Source organism: Dendrobates tinctorius, unplaced genomic scaffold, assembly GCF_039654945.1.
Source record: "Dendrobates tinctorius isolate UK_male_01 unplaced genomic scaffold, ASM3965494v1 ptg000046l, whole genome shotgun sequence".
NCBI lineage: Eukaryota > Metazoa > Chordata > Amphibia > Anura > Dendrobatidae > Dendrobates > Dendrobates tinctorius.
The window spans coordinates 46,894,135-46,915,405 of record NW_027361714.1 but is presented as its reverse complement, the minus strand read 5'-3'; the positions used below and the strand labels follow the sequence as shown (position 1 = coordinate 46,915,405).

The following is a 21,271-nucleotide window of genomic DNA, read 5'->3' as shown; positions in this document are numbered from 1 at the left end:
ATGTTATGAGCGGCACCATGTGACCGCTGAAAGCAGAAAGAACAGCGCTGAGAAGATGGAATAAGCACGGGGGGATGCAAGAGACATGCCAGGAGAGGTGAGTATAACGGAGGGAGCCATAATTCACCTGTCCCCCGTTCCACCGCTGCGCGTCGCTCTGCTGTCTTGCTTCTTCTGGCAGTGACGTTCAGGTCAGAGGGCGCCATGACATACTTAGCAGGCGCCCTCTGCCTGAACAGTCACTGCAGAGCTGGCAACGCTGAGGAGCAGCAGCTGCAGCAGCGACAAGGTGAGTATATACAGTTGTGGCCAAAAGTATTGACACCCCTGCAATTCTGTCAGATAATACTCAGTTTCTTCCTGAAAATGATTGCAAACACAAATTCTTTGGTATTATCTTCATTTAATTTGTCTTAAATGAAAAAACACAAAAAGAATTGTCCTAAAGCCAAATTGGATATATTTCCACACCAAACATAAAAAAAGAGGGTGGACAAAAGTATTGGCACTGTTCGAAAAATGATGTGATGCTTCTCTAATTTGTGTAATTAACAGCACCTGTAACTTACCTGTGGCACCTAACAGGTGTTGGCAATAACTAAATCACACTTGCAGCCAGTTGACATGGATTAAAGTTGACTCAACCTCTGTCCTGTGTCCTTGTGTGTACCACATTGAGCATGGAGAAAAGAAAGAAGACCAAAGAACTGTCTGAGGACTTGAGAAACCAAATTGTGAGGAAGCATGAGCAATCTCAAGGCTACAAGTCCATTTCCAAACACCTGAATGTCCCTGTGTCTACCGTGCGCAGTGTCATCAAGAAGTTTAAAGCCCATGGCACTGTGGCTAACCTCCCTAGATTTGGACGGAAAAGAAAAATTGACAAAAGATTTCAACACAAGATTGTGCGGATGTTGGATAAAGAACCTCGACTAACATCCAAACAAGTTCAAGCTGCCCTGCAGTCCAAGGGTACAACAGTGTCAACCCGTCCTATCCATCGGTGTCTGAATGAAAAGGGACTGTATGGTAGGAGACCCAGGAAGACCCCACTTCTTACCCCGAGACATAAAAAAGCCAGGTTGGAGTTTGCCAAAACTTACCTGAAAAAGCCTAAAACGTTTTGGAAGAATGTTCTCTGGTCAGATGAGACAAAAGTAGAGCTTTTTGGGCAAAGGCATCAACATAGAGTTTACAGGAGAAAAAAAGAGGCATTCAAAGAAAAGAACACGGTCCCTACAGTCAAACATGGCCGAGGTTCCCTGATGTTTTGGGGTTGCTTTGCTGCCTCTGGCACTGGACTGCTTGACCGTGTACATGGCATTATGAAGTCTGAAGACTACCAACAAATTTTGCAGCATAATGTAGGGCCCAGTGTGAGAAAGCTGGGTCTCCCTCAGAGGTCATGGGTCTTCCAGCAGGACAATGACCCAAAACACACTTCAAAAAGCACTAGAAAATGGTTTGAGAGAAAGCACTGGAGACTTCTAAGGTGGCCAGCAATGAGTCCAGACCTGAATCCCATTGAACACCTGTGGAGCGATCTAAAAATGGCAGTTTGGAGAAGGCACCCTTCAAATATCAGGGACCTGGAGCAGTTTGCCAAAGAAGAATGGTCTAAAATTCCAGCTGAGCATTGTAAGAAACTCATTGATGGTTACCGGAAGCGGTTGGTCGCAGTTATTTTGGCTTAAGGTTGTGCAACCAAGTATTAGGCTGAGGTGTCAATACTTTTGTCTGGCCCATTTTTGGAGTTTTGTGTGAAATGATCAATGTTTTGCTTTTTGCTTCATTCTCTTTTGTGTTTTTTCATTTAAGACAAATTAAATGAAGATAATACCAAAGAATTTGTGTTTGTAATCATTTTCAGGAAGAAACTGAGTATTATCTGACAGAATTGCAGGGGTGTCAATACTTTTGGCCACAACTGTAGTTTTTTTTTTTTTCTTTAATTGAGGCAGTGGCAGCAGCATTGTAAGGGGCCACTAATCACCGTGCAGCATTGTAAGGGGCCACTAATCATTGTGCAGCATTATAAGGGGCCACTGATCACTGTGCAGCATTATAAGGGGCCACTAATCACTGTGCAGCATTATAAGGGGCCACTAATCACTGTGCAGCATTATAAGGGGCCACTAATCACTGTGCAGCATTATAAGGGGCCAACAATCACTGTGCAGCATTATAAGGGGCCACCAATCACTGTGCAGCATTATATGGGGCATATGTTTTTATGGAGCATGTTATAGGGCCACCATTATTCACTGCAGCATTATTAGGCATATTTTTGTATGAAGCATCTTATGGAACCCATCATGAACTTTATGGAGCATTATATGGGGCCATCATGAACTTTATGGAGCATCTTATGGGGCCCATTTTATTTTTGAAATTTACCAGTAGCTTCGGCATTTTCCACCCTAGGCTTATACGCGAGTCAATAAGTTTTCTCAGTTTTTTGTAACAAAATTAGGGGGGTCGGCTTATACACGAGTATATACTGTATATATACTTTAATGTTCATACTTCAGTCTCTGTAACGTTTTTAATCAGCTCCCAGGTTTACAAAAATGCAAAGCATTTAAAAGAAGTAACTAGACAATTCTTCAGGCGTTTTCCGGTATGCGCTTTCTCCATACTTTGTGGTAGAAGTCAATGGAAAGGCTAAAAAATTTTTAGAAAAAATGCTTGTGCTTTTTTTGAGTATTTTGTAAGTATTTTTGCCTTAAAAAAACCCAAAACACTAGTGGTGCATTCGTTGCTTGAAGGGAATATGTCATCAGGTTTTTGCTGCCTCAGATAAGAGCAGCCTTATGTAGGCAAAGAAAAGTTGAATCCAACGATGTATCATATAAGCGGGAGTCACACACACCAATCTCGCTAGCGAGATCGCTGCTGAGTCACAACTTTTGTGACGTAACAGCGATCTCACCAGCGAGATCGCTGTGTGTGACAGCGATCAGCGAGCGGCCCCCCTGCCGGTATCGCTGATCGCTGCAAGAAACCTCTGGACATATTTTTGGTCGCTGGTCTCCCGCTGGCCAGCACGCATCGCTGCGTGTGACAGGCGGGAGACCAGCGATCCGCTGTAAAAAATAGAATCAAAATAAAAAATTTAGTTATTCTCACCATCCGACGTCCCTCGCAGCCATCCTCTCTCCACGCTCCGGTCCCAGTGATCCTTTGCACGAATGACCGCGAGACTTCGCGCTCCCGCGAGACCGTGACGTCTCGCTGTCATTCTCGCAAAGGATCACTGGGACCGGAGCGTGGAGAGAGGATGGCTGCGCGGGACGTCGGATGGTGAGAATAACTATATTTTTTATTTTGATTCTATTTTTTACAGCGATGGCCAGCGATGCCGGGCGCTCGGCATCGCTGTGCTGATCGCTGGTGAAGCTGTCTGTGTGACAGCTCACCAGCGATCACATAGCGACTTACCAGCGATCCTGACACCTTGATATCGGTGTCGGTATCGCTGGTAAGTCGCTATGTGTGACTCCAGCTTTAGTTTACTGGGTGCAGCCATTTTGGCAGAGTTTTAGATTTAGCAATACATCAGAGCTGAGGCAGCTGCTCGTGCCCACCCCAGGCTCTCTGTGTTCAAAGTCCATAGACAGTAAGGTGCCTATCACAAAGGGGACGGAGTCGGACTAGCATGCACGTGCAGCTGTGTCTCAGCAGCGATAAGCTCTTGGTGCTAAAACAGTCATTTCAAGCAAACAAAACCAGGGAGCTTGATAAGAGAGGCTTTGTTGAAGTCTGTGTTTAATCCCTACAGCATGCTGTCTTCAGATTACATAGCAAAAACCTACTGACATATGCCATTTAAAGGGAATCTATCAGCAGGTTTTTTCTATGTAATCTGCAGACAGCAGGAGATAGAGGCTTAAACACAAAATTCAGGGATGTGTCATTTGTCAGTGCTTGCTGATGTGTACTAACTGTGAAGGATTTATCACTAAGAGATAAACATTGCTGGACTACGTTAGTCCAGCAACGCCCTCTCTCCCTGTGATATGCAACTTGATGTCTATGGACTTTGTACATGGAGAGCTTGGTGTGGGGGGGTTAACTTCCTCAGCTCTGCTTCATTCTATAGCTAAAAGCTCTGTGTCAGAGCAGCTGCACCAAATAAACTAAGTGATACATTGTAGGATTCAGGGTCTCTGTGCCTACATCAGGGTGCTCTCAGATGAGATAGAAAAAACCTGCTGCCAGATTCCCTTTAATGGATTTCAAACTCATTTTCTTTTTGTCAGACGCTGCGCTGTTCAGTTTTTCACTGTGAAAATACTCAGGAAAATATTCCTGCAGTCAGCCAGGGAGCTTGCAATATATCTTACTCTGAAGTTGTCCCAGCATGGCAACAGACTGGTCCCTGTTTGTCTGTGTCTGCTGGATGCTGTGTATTGGAGGGGTCTGATCACTACTTCTCAGCACAGATTCCTGTCCATTCATCATTGTTCCCTCTTCACTATTGTATAGCAACTATCAACCTCTCCGGCACCCATATACCACACCCCCTCCCCCCCAGGAATCGCTTGTATCTTAAATTGTATCTATATAGTGTCTTATTTGTAAGGCTGGGTTCACATCGCGTTAGGTGCCATCTGTTTAACGCATCCGTTACTAGCGGCACTAACGCTATGTAACGGATGCGTTAACGCACCGCACCTATTGGCATCAATTATGGTAATGTATCCTAACGCATGTCCAAATCGGCATACATTAGTGATGATGCGTTACTTTGTGACGCACCTTGGAACGCGGTCTACCGCGTTTTCGGGAGCGTTGCGTCTAACGCACAGCGAACAGACGCATTTTCTGTGCATAGACCTCTATTGCTAACGCAATGCTACCATGCGTTAGCGCAATCGTTCAAAAAAGACAAAAAGGACATCCGCGTTAGCGCATCCATTTAACGGATGGCACTAACGTGATGTGAACCTAGACTTAGTTAAAATAACTTAATTTTTTCATATTAAAACTCATTTTTTCCTATTGCAACAATCTAACTTTCATCTTTATTTACCTACATAATGGTGAATGTATTAACTTTATATGTAATTATATTCTTTTTTCTGTTTAGGAGATTATTTGTCAAAAGAATAATGTGAGTATTGATATAATTTATCTTTGAAGTACAGTAATAATCTAGAGTGTCCAATCACGTTAACACGCAAACAGACGATTCAATATATAAAGAGTAGATATGCTCTCAATTACTGATATGTCTATCAACTGTTGTGACCTCCATCAATGCCTAAAACTAATAGGTTTTGCTTCACAGAAAAGCAGGGCTGTGGAGTCTGAGTCATGGACTCAGAGCCCATTTTGGTGGAGTTGTAGTCGGTATAAAATGGACCGACTCCGACTCCTAAAATATATAATAAATTGGGTACAGTAGTTCAATGCAGTTTGTGTGGAATATTTTTTTTTCATAAGAATTTGGGAAAGTTATGAATTGTCCTATATGTGTCTGTTCTATTCCTGATCTAAGGTAAGGGAAAAAAATAGCAAACACACAGGGAAAGAAAGCTTACATTCATGTCAGAACTTCTGGAGTGAACAGGAAAGCAGGATTAAGGTAAGTACTTCTTAAAGCTTATCTAAACTTTCAATAAATTGTGCATAAATCAATAGTCCAGTATATGTTGTTTCTGTATGCTTGATGTTTTAGTTTGTTTCTCCTCTTAGATCCTGTTTGGAGAAATTAGCAGCTCTGATGACTTAAATACACTCCCTGACAGAAGTTATGTTGCTTATCCATGTTATGTAAACAAAAGCTTATAACCTGACGTTAAATTCATCCATTGGTTGAATAAATTATTCTTTTGAAAGCTGAAACCCTCCGAAATGTGGTTTAGGTTAAGAAAATAAATTGGCATCAATGCAGAAATAATGATTATTTAATGAGCAAGTATTATAAAATTAGTGATTGAAGAATCCCTTAACCAAAAGGAAGATCTTAAAAAGAATCTTAACAAACACTTTCTGTTTCATAGAATGGATGCCTGCACATGTCACAGAGTGAACTGTTTTGCTGTCAACATTCGATATGTTTGTGGCAATAACATTTTTTTACTAAGATGCTGGCAGTAAAAGATACTAAAGCTCATCACAGCAGCCAGTTTCTCCAGTCCTTAGTGGAAAAAGTTCTGCAAAATTATGAACTCACAAAAAAACAGGTTTTTTGCTATTGTAACTGACAATGCTTCAAACATAAGTACAATTAAACTGATGAATGAGAGTAATGAAGGTGAACAGCAGCTAGAAGAATATTTCACATTCAGTATGTTGGAGATGGAAGGCCAGAGTCCTGTTCCCGTAAAGGAGGAACAAACAGATATTACTACAGAAGAACAGCAAAATGATTCTTTGCAATTAGATGATCTTGTTGAAGCTGCATCACACCTCTTTCCTATTCATCACATGTGCTGTGTTGTGCACACGCTGCAGCTGGCAATAACAGATAGTCTGCAAAAGGGATATGCTGGAATTCTGATTAGCAAAGTGAGGAAATTGGTTATTGCTGCCAGAACCCCGAAAATTGATTCCATCTTGAAGAGACGTGCTGGAAAAGGGGCAATTGTGTCAAGCCACTCGGTGGGGCAGCATCTATGTAGTGATTGAGCGATTGCTTGAGCTGAAACCCTTGTAGATATGGCCAGCCCTCAGGTAACACTACATGAAGGTCAATGGAGACAGGTGGCTGAATTGAAGGAATTGCTTCCTCACCCATTTGCAGTGACTAAAAAATTACAAGCTGAGGATTTAACGCCTGGTATTTTTATAAAGGAGTGGAAGAACTTGTTGTTTTGCCTGTCCCTGTCCCAATTAAACCTCCAATTGCAGATGGTATTGCTGCTTCAATGAAATGGAGCGAGACACTGCTATTAGAAAATAAAATTCTGGCAGCCTAATTCCAACCCTAACACTAATTCCAACCCTAACCCTAATTATAACCCTAATTCCAACCCTAACCCTAATTCCATCCCCAACCCTAACCCTCTTTCCAACCCCTAACCCACTTTCCAACCCCTAACCCACTTTCCAACCCCTAACCCTCTTTCAAACCCTAACCCTCTTTCCAACCCTAACCCTAATGGAAAAATAAAAATAATTTCTTTATTTTATTAGTTGATCCTGCCTATGGGGGTGATAAACGGGGGGGTTATTTACATTTCATTCTATTTTGATCACTGTGAAAGTGATCAAAACGAATGAATAGAAATTGGAGCCAGCGGGCGCACTGCGCATGCGCCCGCCATTTTCCAATATGGCGGCGCCCATGGTCCACGACCGCGGGACACCGGGAGCCATAACGGTACTCGGTGAGTGGTGGGAGGGGGGACAATCGGAAGCCAGGGGGGAGCGGAGGGAAGGCGGAGGGGGGGAGATGACAGCGGCGGCACATTGCCGCTGTCATTCAGTGGCGGGGGGCAGATCGCCCCCGTTAACGGGTGGGGGGGGGGGGGGTCGGATCGCTGTCACCAGCCATGTCCAATGCTACAACAGCGTCGTACATGGCTGGATTGTAATATTTCATCAATTTTCATTGATGAAATATTACTATCGCTCTGATTGGCTGTTTCACTTTTAACAGCCAATCAGAGCGATCGTAGTCACGTGGGGGCGAAGCCACGCCCCCTATGCTGAAGAACAAAGCCCCCTGTATCTGCGGGTCGGGTGACCTTTCATTTACCTAGGTCACCCGACCCGCAGGGGGGCTTTAAAGTCATTGCGCCACATAGGCGTCACTGGTCAGATTTGTACCAGGTTTCATGACGCCTATGTGGCGTCATTGGTCGTGAAGGGGTTAATGCAATGTTGCGGCAACCAAAAAAAACAAACAAATTTAATTCTGGCGTTTTTACTTTTTCTCGTTACGCTGTATAACAATCGGGTTAATCCTTTTTTTACATGCATAGATCGGGCAATTCTGAACGCAGTAATACCAAATATGTGTATATTTTATTTTTTTATTTTATTTTGAATAGTGCTAAGGGGGGTGCTTTAACTTTTTTTATATTTTTTTTTTTTTTTTTTTTTTTTTTAGCATTTTTAACTTTTTTTCATGCGAAACTAGAAGGTGCAGTTGTCCAGTCAGTTCTGCTACATACAGGCGATGATCAGATCGCCTGTATGTAGCAGAAATGCTCACTTGCTATGAGCGCCGACAACCGAGCTGCAAATAACAAGTGAGCGCAGCAGCTTTGCATGTGTTGCCAGCACAAGCCATTCAGAGCAGTTAATGTCACTTATTGGCTGCAGTGTTGTCATTGTTTCAGACAACAACAGACACAGGGAGCAATGGCAGAGACTTGACACTAAACCAAGGGAGGGGTGAGTAAGGCACAATTTGTATATTTTTCAAACGAGTTGGGGGACAGGGGATTTCTGAAACCCCTTTAATCCTATTGCCAATCCAGTTGAACTAAGTTTCAATACAGCCTTATCCAGCACAGTTCCAGCCTGTAGGTGGTCCTGTTTTGGGGGAAAAAAATGCAAACTGCATTGCTTACAGGTCGATTATTCTGCTGTATACCTAAGGGCCAATTTATTAAGAGTGACGTTGTGCATGCCAGTCTTAATGAATATGGCGGCGTCATACGCTACATTAACAGGTGCATATTACTCAAAATTAAACACATCTTCATGTCATGCGCCTTTGTGCACCTTGCCAGAAATGCTACTCCAAGTTAGGGACTGGAGTATCATTTGTGGCGTAAACACGCCAGCACTTTTGCTGAATGTAATCACTCTATTTTGGCGGCGCTCCTTCATACTGGCTTGAAAACATCAAAAGTCGCCAATTTTTTTTGTGCAACCCCATGTTGCACAAAATATTGCATTTTTTCAGAGCTTTTGACACCAGTATTATTAAAAGCTTTGATGAATTGAGTCTGTGCCTGTGCCTAATAAATAGTGCAAGCAAAAAAAATCTAGCTATCTATTTATTTAATTGCCTTGTATTGTTTTCATTTCCTGTTCTGTCCAGATGTCACCTTATCCCAGAATTCCAAGTGGAGGAAGTTCACCAACGGCCATATTGGGACACCCAAGTGATGGGTGTCTCACTACAATATGGAAACTGCTGCTGGTACCTACCTATTGCGTGGTACCACCAGCAGAACACCGTCGCAACACACACACACACTGTGTACGCCGTATGCACCACACGCACACTGTATACGCCGTATGCACCACACGCACACTGTATACGCCGTATGCACCACACGCACACTGTATACGCCGTACACACACTATATGCCGTACGCACCACACACATACTGTATACGCAGTTCGCAACACACACGCTGTATACACCGTATGCAGCCTCTTGCGCGGTATCACCAGCGGAACACCTCATCTCAAAAACGCCGCCGCCGGGATCAACCGAATGATTCACTGACCACCGCCATCTTTGTACAGGAGCAGTGCATGTGCAGTTTTAATGTGACCGCTATCTGCCTGCACAAAGATGGCTGCAGTCTGATTTCGGCTGATCCCGGCGGCAGATGCGCGACGTGTCTACAGGTAGAGGAAGCCAGTCACATTAAAGGAGTTTTCCCACGAACGAAAGTTCAGTGACCATGTACGGAGCATACCACATCGCCTGGGCAGGGGAGGAGGCAAAAAGACAATACTGACCGGGGGGGGGGGGGGAGATTCTCAACGCTGCAAAGCCTGCCCCCATCGTGACATTACCTCTCGGGCCTCCATCTAGTATAAAATAATAGACACAAATGCCTCAGTGACATTCTACGTGTCACAGAAGGGGAGATATATTGTGCTCCCCCTAAGAGAAGAGACACCCACTCCAACAAATATGCATGCAAGAGAAAATCTGAGTCAACAGGTGAATGAAGTAAAAAATCTTAGCTCAACCCAGGGTAATACCCACTCCCAAATGCCTTATATAGCAAAGAATACATGCGGTATATGCATAAGTAAATAGATAGCAAGTGCAGTTATAAGCCAACATGTCAAAGAGTAATGCCCAGAGAAACACCATGGGATACAGATGGATAGTGATCGCATGAGAGCAGCATATGTAACGCGATATCTTACCAAGGTGTAGGCAGGAGCGGGATGACCCCAGGGCCAGGTGAGGGAAAGCCCGACGCGCGTTTCGCGTGAAGAGACCACGCTTTCTCAAGGGAAGTCTGTGTGGTGGAGCGCAGGACCTTCTTATGTCTCATGTGACGCAGTCACATGGGAATCAATGAGCCAATCAGCGTGGTTCTAGACGGCGCGTGCGCGCTGGAGACCAGAGGCGTCAGCTGATACAGGGGAAGGCGTCACACATTACCCCGGGCGCACAGGGAGGAAGTAGTCCTCCCGGAGCCCGGGGGAAGGCGTAAAGACACCGCCCCCGATCGCCAACACCAAGGAGGGCAGGGCGCACGCGCACAACCACTAAATCACCACCGAGATATAATATCAAAGTAGAAAGGAAAAGACCTCCACGACAGAATAATATGATATAGGTCCAAAATGTACCAAAATTGTACACCTTTAAAATCGCAAACATGCAACAGTGTATAATATGTAAATTATCCTATATCAGGAATACAGTTTCAAACATGTATACAAGCGCAGTACATAAAATCATATAAACATGCAATAGAGGAACTTGATAGTACAGAAGATGCCCAAAGGTGAAGAAGATATATTTTCACTTTCAGATGGATTAGAAGGTCCCACGACAAACTAGAAAAATTGAATTAAAAAGGAAAAGAAAATATATTAAAAACACGAGAAACCCCACATGCTGAGAGGAAGGTAAGCCAAGGGAAAATGAGAGGGAAAAATGGAAAAAAGGGGAGGATATTATAATAGGATGACGATAATATCTAACTACTGGATATAGAGTCCTACAAAAATCCTACAAAAAAGAGGACAGGGATTCATTAAGGCCCCTCGGGGCCAAGGTGTCCAACGTTACAATCCATTTGGCCTCAACTTGGGCCAATCTGCGTTTATAGTTCCCACCTCTTACGCCAAGATGGACCTGATCAATACCTCTGATCTTAAGCGAAGAAGACTCACTATTATGGTAATGTCGGAAATGGCGAGGTAATGTTTTAAGAAGTGATAGATCAGTCACTGTCTTCGACGCACAAATGTCCCGCACATGCTCGCGTACCCGTGTTCTTAACTCCCTAGACGTTAAGCCAATATATATCTTGGAACAGCCACATGTGGCATAGTATATGACATTTGTGCTGCTACATGATATCCGATACCGGATATCATATTGTTTCTGTCCGTCAGAGGAAGTAAAGGTAGAGCAGCGCAGGACATTTGTGCATGCCAGACAGTGACCGCAGGGTATGGAACCAATAACAGGGCCCCTCGTACCAAATGGATTAGCCAGAACAGGTACGTAGTGGCTGTTAACAAGAAGGTCATTAAGATTTTTTGACCTCCTTGAAGTCATCAAGGGATGCTTACCCAAACACGATCTCAGGGAAGGCTCAGTACCCAAAACAGGCCAATGTTTAGTAAGGGCACGTCTCATATTGTCCCACTGATTATTAAAAGTCGAAATGAACCTAATAGGTCCACCATTACTTGTCCGAGAGTTCCCAGTATGGGATTTGAGGAGACCAGATCGTGGAGTCGCCTTTGCCCTTGCCCTTAGATACCCATTTTTTATGCATCTATTTGAATATCCACGGCTGGAAAATCGTGATTTTAAATCAACCAATTGGGCTTCGAATTTCTCATCCGATGAACAGATCCGCCTCATCCGTAGGAACTGTCCGACCGCGACAGCCCTAATAGTAGAAGGATAGTGAGCAGAGGACGCATGCACCAAAGAATTAACAGATGTTGGTTTATGATAAACGTCAGTCTGAATGTGGCCCGTGGGGTCCACACTCAGTGACATCTAAAAAATTATTTTTTTTAGGATCAGAAATATAAGTCAAATGAATATTAAATGCGTTTTGGTTAAGCATCCTCATAAAATCCCCGAGCTGCTGCACAGTCCCATCCCACAAGAATAGGATGTCATCGATATATCGATGCCAGCACAGGTCATAGGAGGCGGCCGGCACACCCGCGTCGCCAAAAACAAATCTCTCCCACGAACCGAGGAAGAGATTAGCATACGCGGGCGCACAGGCCGCGCCCATGGCTGTGCCGCGTTTTTGCAAAAAGAACTGATCCTTGAATGTAAAGAAATTGTGGGTAAGGATATAGTGCAGCAGCTCGAGGATCAACTCGCGTAAAGGGCCGTCCAGGTCGGAGGAACCCAGGAAAAGGCGGACCGCATCGATCCCATGTGAATGTTCAATGCAGGTATAAAGGCTCTCCACGTCAGCGGTCACCAACAAAGTCCCATGTTCCACAAAGATGCCATCGACTCTAGCCAGGGCGTCCGTAGTGTCACGTATGTACGATGGCAAGGTTTCTACTAGAGGTTTTAGGTAGAAATCAATAAAACGGCATACAGGATCACATAATCCATCGATGCCTGACACTATAGGATGTCCCGGAGGGTCGAGGGCATCTTTGTGGATTTTGGGTAGCAAATAAAATGTAGGGACTCTTGGGTATTTTGCAACCAAACCATCAAAGACCTGCTTATTAATTACATTGTTATCAAGTGCCTCCATGAGAATACGTTGTAGGTCGAGAGAGAAGGTCGCAAGAGGATTATGGGATAAACGTAAATAAGTACCCGTATCTCTCAGTTGGCGAAATGCCTCACGTTCGTATTTCTCTCATGAGGCCAGATGACAATATTCCCCCCCTTGTCCGCCGGTTTGAAGACAACATCAGGCATGGATTGGAGTTCATATATAGCAATGCGTTGAGCATGTGTAAGGTTGTCATATTGACGCCTAGTTGTTAACTCCTTAAATTCCTCCTGTACCAACCTTGTGAAAACCTCAATTGCCAGACTTAACGACAAGGGGGTGAATTTTGTTTACCTAGGTAGAATAGATGGCGGAAACCTACTTGGGGTTGTGATTGTTTGCTCATTTAAGAGCTCCTCCAAATTGCGTAAAGCCTCTCTCTCGACCTCACACATCGATTCACTGGAGTCTCTGTTCATATGTAGTTTACGTAGCAAAAGCTTACGAGAAAACAAATGCAGGACTTTCATGGCTGTAAAAAAATGGAAAGAATTAGGCTGGTTTCACATTAGCGCATTTTCAGCGCGCGCACGGCCGGGGGTAGCTCCGCCCCCGAGCCGGCTCTCTGCCCGGCGTGCCCGCCCCTTGCTTGTAGCGCCGCCTACTAGCGGACAGCGGCGCTTGCGATCGGCGCACCCTATCTTTAGCATAGGGTGCGCAGATCGTGCGCAGGCCGTGCGCTAGTTGCGCTTTGACCTGCGCTGCGCACTTTTGACGGTGCGCCGTGCGCGCCAAAATCCGAAAAGTTTGATTTTGGCGCGCACACGGCGCACCGTCAAAAGTGCGCAGCACAGGTCAAAGCGCAACTAGCGCACGGCCTGCGCACGATCTGCGCACCCTATGCTAAAGATAGGGTGCGCCGATCGCAGGCGCCGCTGTCCGCTAGTAGGCGGCGCTACAAGCAAGGGGCGGGCACGCCGGGCAGAGAGCCGGATCGGGGGCGGAGCTACCCCCGGCCGTGCGCGCGCTGAAAATGCGCTAATGTGAAACCGGCCTTAGTGGGACAAAAAGAGAGGCCTGTGGACAGAACCTCCAATTGAGTGTCGGACAGTACATGTGATGACAAATTGAGTACCTGAAGCCCCCCCTGAGATTGCAAGGCCTTTCCACTGTTAGATTTATTTTTCAACGTCTGTCTCGTCAGAATCCGTTTATTTGTAGAGATGATCCCAGAGGAACCCGCTTTAATGGAATTTTTGGAAGTCTGCTCATCCTCCCCCGAATAGTTGGACCTCATAGAGGTAGATCTGGACCTGGAACGTGAATAGCTCCTAAATTGTGATCTTGAGCGGTCCTGCGGATTCCGCCATCTATAGACACGTAGCAATTTTTTGTCTTCTACGTCTCTTTGGAATTTTTTAGCCTTAGTAGTCTGAATTTCCTGGGCCCATTTCTGGGAAAGCACATCCAGTTCCTCATTTAATTTTTTTAAAGAATCACTGGTCATTTCTTTACGGAGAGTAACCTGTAGGGTTTCAATCTCTGATTCCAGAGATACTAGGGACTCATGGATCATCTGTTTAAGTAATTCCATAAAGCCCCTGGAACATGTTAATCAGAGTTTCCCATTTATTTTTAAAAACATCGTCATTTACAGGGAAAGATGGAAAAACCTGAATCCGTAGACCACGCGGTATGAGGTCCTTCTGTAGATATTTTTCGAGAAATGCATGGTTCCACCAAATACGGGTCCGTTTACGGAGCAAATCCCTCGACCCTCCAGGACATCCTATAGTGTCAGGCATCGATGGATTATGTGATCCTGTATGCCGTTTTATTGATTTCTACCTAAAACCTCTAGTAGAAACCTTGCCATCGTACATACGTGACACTACGTGACACTACGGACGCCCTGGCTAGAGTCGATGGCATCTTTGTGGAACATGGGACTTTGTTGGTGTCGCTGATGTGGAGAGCCTTTATACCTGCATTGAACATTCACATGGGATCGATGCGGTCCGCCTTTTCCTGGGTTCCTCCGACCTGGACGGCCCTTTACGCGAGTTGATCCTCGAGCTGCTGCACTATATCCTTACCCACAATTTCTTTACATTCAAGGATCAGTTCTTTTTGCAGAAACGCGGCACAGCCATGGGCGCGGCCTGTGCGCCCGCGTACGCTAATCTCTTCCTCGGTTCGTGGGAGAGATTTGTTTTTGGCGACGCGGGTGTGCCGGCCGCCTCCCATGTCCTGTGCTGGCATCGATATATCGATGACATCCTATTCTTGTGGGATGGGACTGTGCAGCAGCTCGGGGATTTTATGAGGACGCTTAACCAAAACGCATTTAATATTCATTTGACTTATATTTCTGATCCTAAAAAAAATAATTTTTTAGATGTCACTCTGAGTGTGGACCCCACGGGCCACATTCAGATTGACGTTTATCGTAAACCAACATCTGTTAATTCTTTGGTGCATGCATCCTCTGCTCACTATCCATCTACTATTAGGGCTGTCCCGGTCGGACAGTTCCTACGGATGAGGCGGATCTGTTCATCGGATGAGAAATTCGAAGCCCAATCGGTTGATTTAAAATCACGATTTTCCAGCCGTGGATATTCAAATAGATGCATAAAAAATGGGTATCTAAGGGCAAGGGCGACTCCACGATCTGGTCTCCTCAAATCCCATACTGGGAACTCTCGGACTAGTAATGATGGACCTATTAGGTTCATTTCGACTTTTAATAATCAGTGGGACAATATGAGACGTGCCCTTACTAAACATTGGCCTGTTTTGGGTACTGAGCCTTCCCTGAGATCGTGTTTGGGTAAGCATCCCTTGATGACTTCAAGGAGGTCAAAAAATCTTAATGACCTTCTTGTTAACAGCCACTACGTACCTGTTCTGGCTAATCCATTTGGTACGAGGGGCCCTGTTATTGGTTCCATACCCTGCGGTCACTGTCTGGCATGCACAAATGTCCTGCGCTGCTCTACCTTTACTTCCTCTGACGGACAGAAACAATATGATATCCGGTATCGGATATCATGTAGCAGCACAAATGTCATATACTATGCCACATGTGGCTGTTCCAAGATATATATTGGCTTAACGTCTAGGGAGTTAAGAACACGGGTACGCGAGCATGTGCGGGACATTTGTGCGTCGAAGACAGTGACTGATCTATCACTTCTTAAAACATTACCTCGCCATTTCCGACAATACCATAATAGTGAGTCGTCTTCGCTTAAGATCAGAGGTATTGATCAGGTCCATCTTGGCGTAAGAGGTGGGAACTATAAACGCAGATTGGCCCAAGTTGAGGCCAAATGGATTGTAACGTTGGACACCTTGGCCCCGAGGGGCCTTAATGAATCCCTGTCCTTCTCTTTTTTGTAGGATTTTTGTAGGACTCTATATCCAGTAGTTAGATATTATCGTCATCCTATTATAATATCCTCCCTTTTTTCCATTTTTCCCTCTCATTTTCCCTTGGCTTCCCTTCCTCTCAGCATGTGGGGTTTCTCGTGTTTTTATTTTGTGTTTTTAATATATTTTCTTTTCCTTTTTAATTCAATTTTTCTAGTTTGTCGTGGGACCTTCTAATCCATCTGAAAGTGAAAATATATCTTCACCTTTGGGCATCTTCTGTACTATCAAGTTCCTCTATTGCATGTTTATATGATTTTATGTACTGCGCTTGTATACATGTTTGAAACTGTATTCCTGATATAGGATAATTTACATATTATACACTGTTGCATGTTTGCGATTTTAAAGGTGTACAATTTTGGTACATTTTGGACCTATATCATATTATTCTGTCGTGGAGGTCTTTTCCTTTCTACTTTGATATTATATCTCGGTGGTGATTTAGTGGTTGTGCGCGTGCGCCCTGCTCTCCTTGGTGTTGGCGATCGGGGGCGGTGTCTTTACGCCTTCCCCCGGGCTCCGGGAGGACTACTTCCTCCCTGTGCGCCCGGGGTAATGTGTGACGCCTTCCCCTGTATCAGCTAACGCCTCTGGTCTCCAGCGCGCACGCGCCGTCTAGAACCACGCTGATTGGCTCACTGATTCCCATGTGACCGTGTCACATGAGACATAAGAAGGTCCTGCGCTCCACCACACATTGACTTTCCTTGAGAAAGCGTGGTCTCTTCACGCGAAACGCGCGTCGGGCTTTCCCTCACCTGGCCCTGGGGTCATCCCGCTCCTGCCTACACCTTGGTAAGATATCGCGTTACATATGCTGCTCTCATGCGATCGCTATCCATCTGTATCCCATGGTGTTTCTCTGGGCATTACTCTTTGACATGTTGGCTTATAACTGCACTTGCTATCTATTTACTTATGCATATACCGCATGTATTCTTTGCTATATAAGGCATTTGGGAGTGGGTATTACCCTGGGTTGAGCTGTGTCTACCTCGTGGTGCTGTCATTTTATTTACCATACTTTTTGATATGATGTTTTTCTACATATTTGAATAAAGATTGTAAGATTTTTTACTTCATTCACCTGTTGACTCAGATTTTCACTAGTATAAAATAAGTTGTTCATGATGAGCCTCATTTATGTAGGTGTTCTATTGGATTTCAGATAGCAAAAATAGAAGAAAAAAAGAGAAATGATGAATTATTCATACATTGCTACACAGATAACGGACATAAAATGAGAAGACTGTAATGCTACAGAAACAGAAGTAATCACAAGCTCATTAGAACTAGCTGAGCATTGGGAGACTATATTATCAGATTTTAACCATCTGAGAAATGAATTTATTCTCACTCTTGTAAAAATGTATAATGTAGAACATTGTCTGCAGCAAACCTATAGTGGGATATTGAAATCCAAGTCGAAGCAGAGTCAAGGACATTTTAAGAGCAACAGCAGTAAAAATTAGAATTTGGCAGCATCCATACAGGTTGATTAAGTTTATGCCAGTAAGATAAGGCGATAGGGAGTGATTTGGTGTGTGCAGCTATATCCACATCTTTGCCATAGACTTTTATATGCATATGCACCAAGCCGCTCCATTCAGTTCCCTACCCTCTTCTGGCCTATAGTTCAGACCCATACCAATAAGATGTGATAATTTTATGTAGACTACAAAACTCTTTTAACTATGCGAGTTGAAATGCAATTCAGATGAAACATTATTTCTTGAAATATATATTTTTTTAACCAATTTAGTCAACCACTTTGGCATATAAATATGATGCCCTACTAAAATTATCAAAGACTTTATGAATTAAATCTAGCACATCCTGTACAACAACCCAAGCTCCAGCTAAATTCTCCTGATATTAAAAGCTTTTTCATTATTCGTTGCTGTGATCAGCTAAGAAATCATTACAAAGGATTGTGGGCTTCCCTGGAACTTCACTGGCAGTTCTAAATCCCTTTCATTAAGGCTATGAGCACACGTCCGGAATTCCCGCGTATTTTATTATTTTATGCGGTTTTGCCGCGTTTTTTTCGCCGCGTAAACGCATAAAATAGGCAAGCCATTGTATTCAATGGCATTCCGCACATGCTGAGCTAATGCTGCGTATTTTTCCGCGTCAAAATCGCATCGCGGAAAAATACGCAGCATGCTCATTCTTTGTGCGGAATCGCGGCGATTCCGCACACATAGGAATGCATTGTTCCGCTTACTTTCCGCATGTGGCTGTGCCCACCATGCGCAAAGTAAGCGTAAAATGTGCGGATGGTACCCAGGGTCTGGAGGAGAGGAGAGTCTCCTCCAGGCTTTGGGTACCATATCCCTGTAAAAAAATAGAATTAAAATAAAAAATTGCGGTATTCTAACCTTCCGGTGTCCCACACAGCGTTCCCGCTCCTCGCGATGCTCCCACCAACTCCCGTTCCCAGTAATGCCTTGCAACAATGACCTTTGATGACATAGCGGTCTTGCGAGACCGCTACGTCATCATAGGTCATTGTCACAAGGCATCACTGGGAACGGGACTTGCCGGGGGCATCGCGAGGAGTGGGAACGCTTCGTGGGACGCCCGAAGGTGAGAATAACACCATTTTTTTTTTTTTAATTTATTATTTTTACTACTGATGCTGCATAGGCAGCCTGAATAGTAAAAAGTTGGTCACACTTGTCAAACACTATGTTTGACGAGTGTGACCAACATGTCAATCAGTTTTCCAAGCGAAGCTACAGATCGCTTGGAAAACGCTAGTATTCTGCAAGCTAATTACGCTTGCAAAACGCTAGTTTAGCGCAGGAAATACGTGGGTATTACGCATGTGAAATTCTCGCGTATTTCCCGTGGCAGGGAGTTGCGGTATTCCGGACGTGTGCACATAGCCTAAAGGTAACCTGTCAGGTTCCCAAATGCTATTAACTTGGGATATAGGGATAATATGCAAGTTAATGTTGATCTATTGCTGTCTGGCTGCTGCAGTGAAAGCCAGGCTTCTTGAGAAAATGCTCAGGGTCAGGGTGCAATGCATCTGTTGCAGCACAATGTCAATCCAAGTGCCGCGGCACTCTTGCAGGCGCTCCGGAACGCTTATATTTCTGGTAGGCGGATGCTGCCAGGAGGAATGCAGTTTATTTTCACATGATGGCTTCTCTTTCAGTAAGGTGGCTGGACAGCACTGTAATGCAACCAACCTGCATATGAAACCCATATCTGCAGGTTAATAGATTTCATTTGAGGGCATAACAGGTTTCCTTTTAAGTTGTTCCTTTTAAAGCCCAAGCCATCGTTTGTGGGGGCTGTGAGGGTAAAGTATATTTTCTTTTTTTGTCTTATGGTATTTGGTGATGTTTCTATCACCTATTTCTTTAAAATGGCACTTAGGGTTTCATGAGTTTTGTGCAAAAATGTTCTTTATTTTTGTCTTTTTTTTTTTTAATACCTTTTTAGAGCGAAAAGTCATATGATCCAATAAAACGCTGCACACAACGCTAACATTTGTGCAAAAAAATTAGCATAAAAAATTCAAAAATAAACTTCAAAATAGGTGCAAAATATTAAACAGTGTTAAAACTTGACAAAAAGTATGCGCAATAATGAATCAAGCCGTTAGGCCACAGTCACACTACTGTATGACACATTTTATCGCATAGCACTCGGCTATCACATAGCAATCAGCCTAGTGTTATTAGACTATGGGACAGCCAATATCTGCGATTATTTTCTCATGCCAATTCAGCATCTCGCATGCTGCAATTGGCAGCAACACTCAGCTCACTTGCACCCATACAAGCCTATGGGTGCAAGTGAAACATCGGACTGAACTTGGATGTCATCCCAGCGCAGTCTAAAATAAGCCGAGTCAGGCCATGGAGGAGATGGGAAAAATTACTTTCTCTGCCTCCTCCACACCTGTGCTGCAAGTCTCTCATGAGAGAGAAACGGAGCACAGTAGCATGACACTTGGCTCACTCTTGCAGCAGAGCTGGAGCCGAGTGTCATTAGTATATCGCATCCAATGCCTTACACTGGTGTGATTCCAGTCTTATTCTACAAATTGTAGGTTAAAAAGATAATCTTTTCCTTATTTGACAATGCTGGTGACAAGATTCCTTGAGTCCTTATTGTAAAATATAACTAAAAATGGTCTAAACCGCCATAGTGGTTATACTCTTAACAATTATATAAAACTGAGCTGTTCCTCACCTGGGTCTAGCGCTGATGCAGTCTTGGTTGATCAGCTACAGCTGTGACCTCACGTCTGTAGCACTAATAAATACTGTTGCCAATCACCAGAGTCAGTGGCTCTGGCGATGCAAATGGCATGAACCACGGAGCCAACTGATAGGCTGCAGCAGTGACCAAATCTCTGCAGCCAATCGAAAATAATGGAGCAGGGGCAGAGAGGTAGCATTGGATTAAAGCTTAGTTTATTAATGTCTCTGTTTCTGAGGTCATGGAGGAATAAGTTAAAACACAACCTTTAGCTAATCAGCAAATATCTAATGTTATTTTGCCACCAATTCCATCATGTACAGCTTTAAATGTTAACTAGGCTTCATGATCTGCCTGGAATTTCCTTGGTATTCTTAGAAGCTCATTTTCTTCCTCTATTTTCAATTCTTGCGGTTTCACAAGAATCGTAATAGATTTTTCTCAGGACATTTTGTACTAACTTTATATTCTGTTGACATTCCCCAAAAAATTACATGGCTGTATAAATCTGAATATACAGTACAGATTTGTCCTCCTTGAACTTCTCTCTAATTGCATTACATTATGGAATGTGTAATGATACCATTTCAAATAGTCTCTTGCCATTTTAGTAAAAGGGACAAATACTGTATCCGATGCATGATGGGTTGCAAGCTGAAGGCATCCGTCCTGTCATATCCATCTAGTAAGAAAGACTTGTCATATTACTTAAATGTATCCAATTTTCTTTTATATATGGCAGTCTATGGATGATGGTAATCAAATGACATCCAATGAAGTATCTAACAAGCATTGGGATATCTTGGGTTTAGGGAAACATTAAAGGGGTTGTCCATAAAGTACATTTTCATCAATATATCTTGGAATAACAATAAGTCCCAGTTGTTGAGGTCTGGACCTTTTAGACCACGTTCCTATGATCAGGAATAATAGCTTTTTGTGTGCAGTGTACTTTTGCTGCATTTCAATTACCACACTTATATTTAGGTACATTTGGATATACTGCATGTAATGAC

General features: G+C 43.8%; 1 protein-coding gene across 2 annotated transcripts in view; it reads left to right on the top strand.

Moving 5' to 3' along the window:
- Window positions 1-21,271, top strand: part of MAP3K5 (mitogen-activated protein kinase kinase kinase 5) — a 339,184-nt gene that overhangs the window by 95,239 nt on the left and 222,674 nt on the right. For both annotated transcript variants that reach the window (XM_073575888.1, XM_073575887.1), the window contains exon 3: window positions 5,093-5,116. In XM_073575888.1, the coding sequence (XP_073431989.1) occupies window positions 5,093-5,116 (24 nt within the window). The remainder of the gene's footprint in view (window positions 1-5,092; window positions 5,117-21,271) is intronic.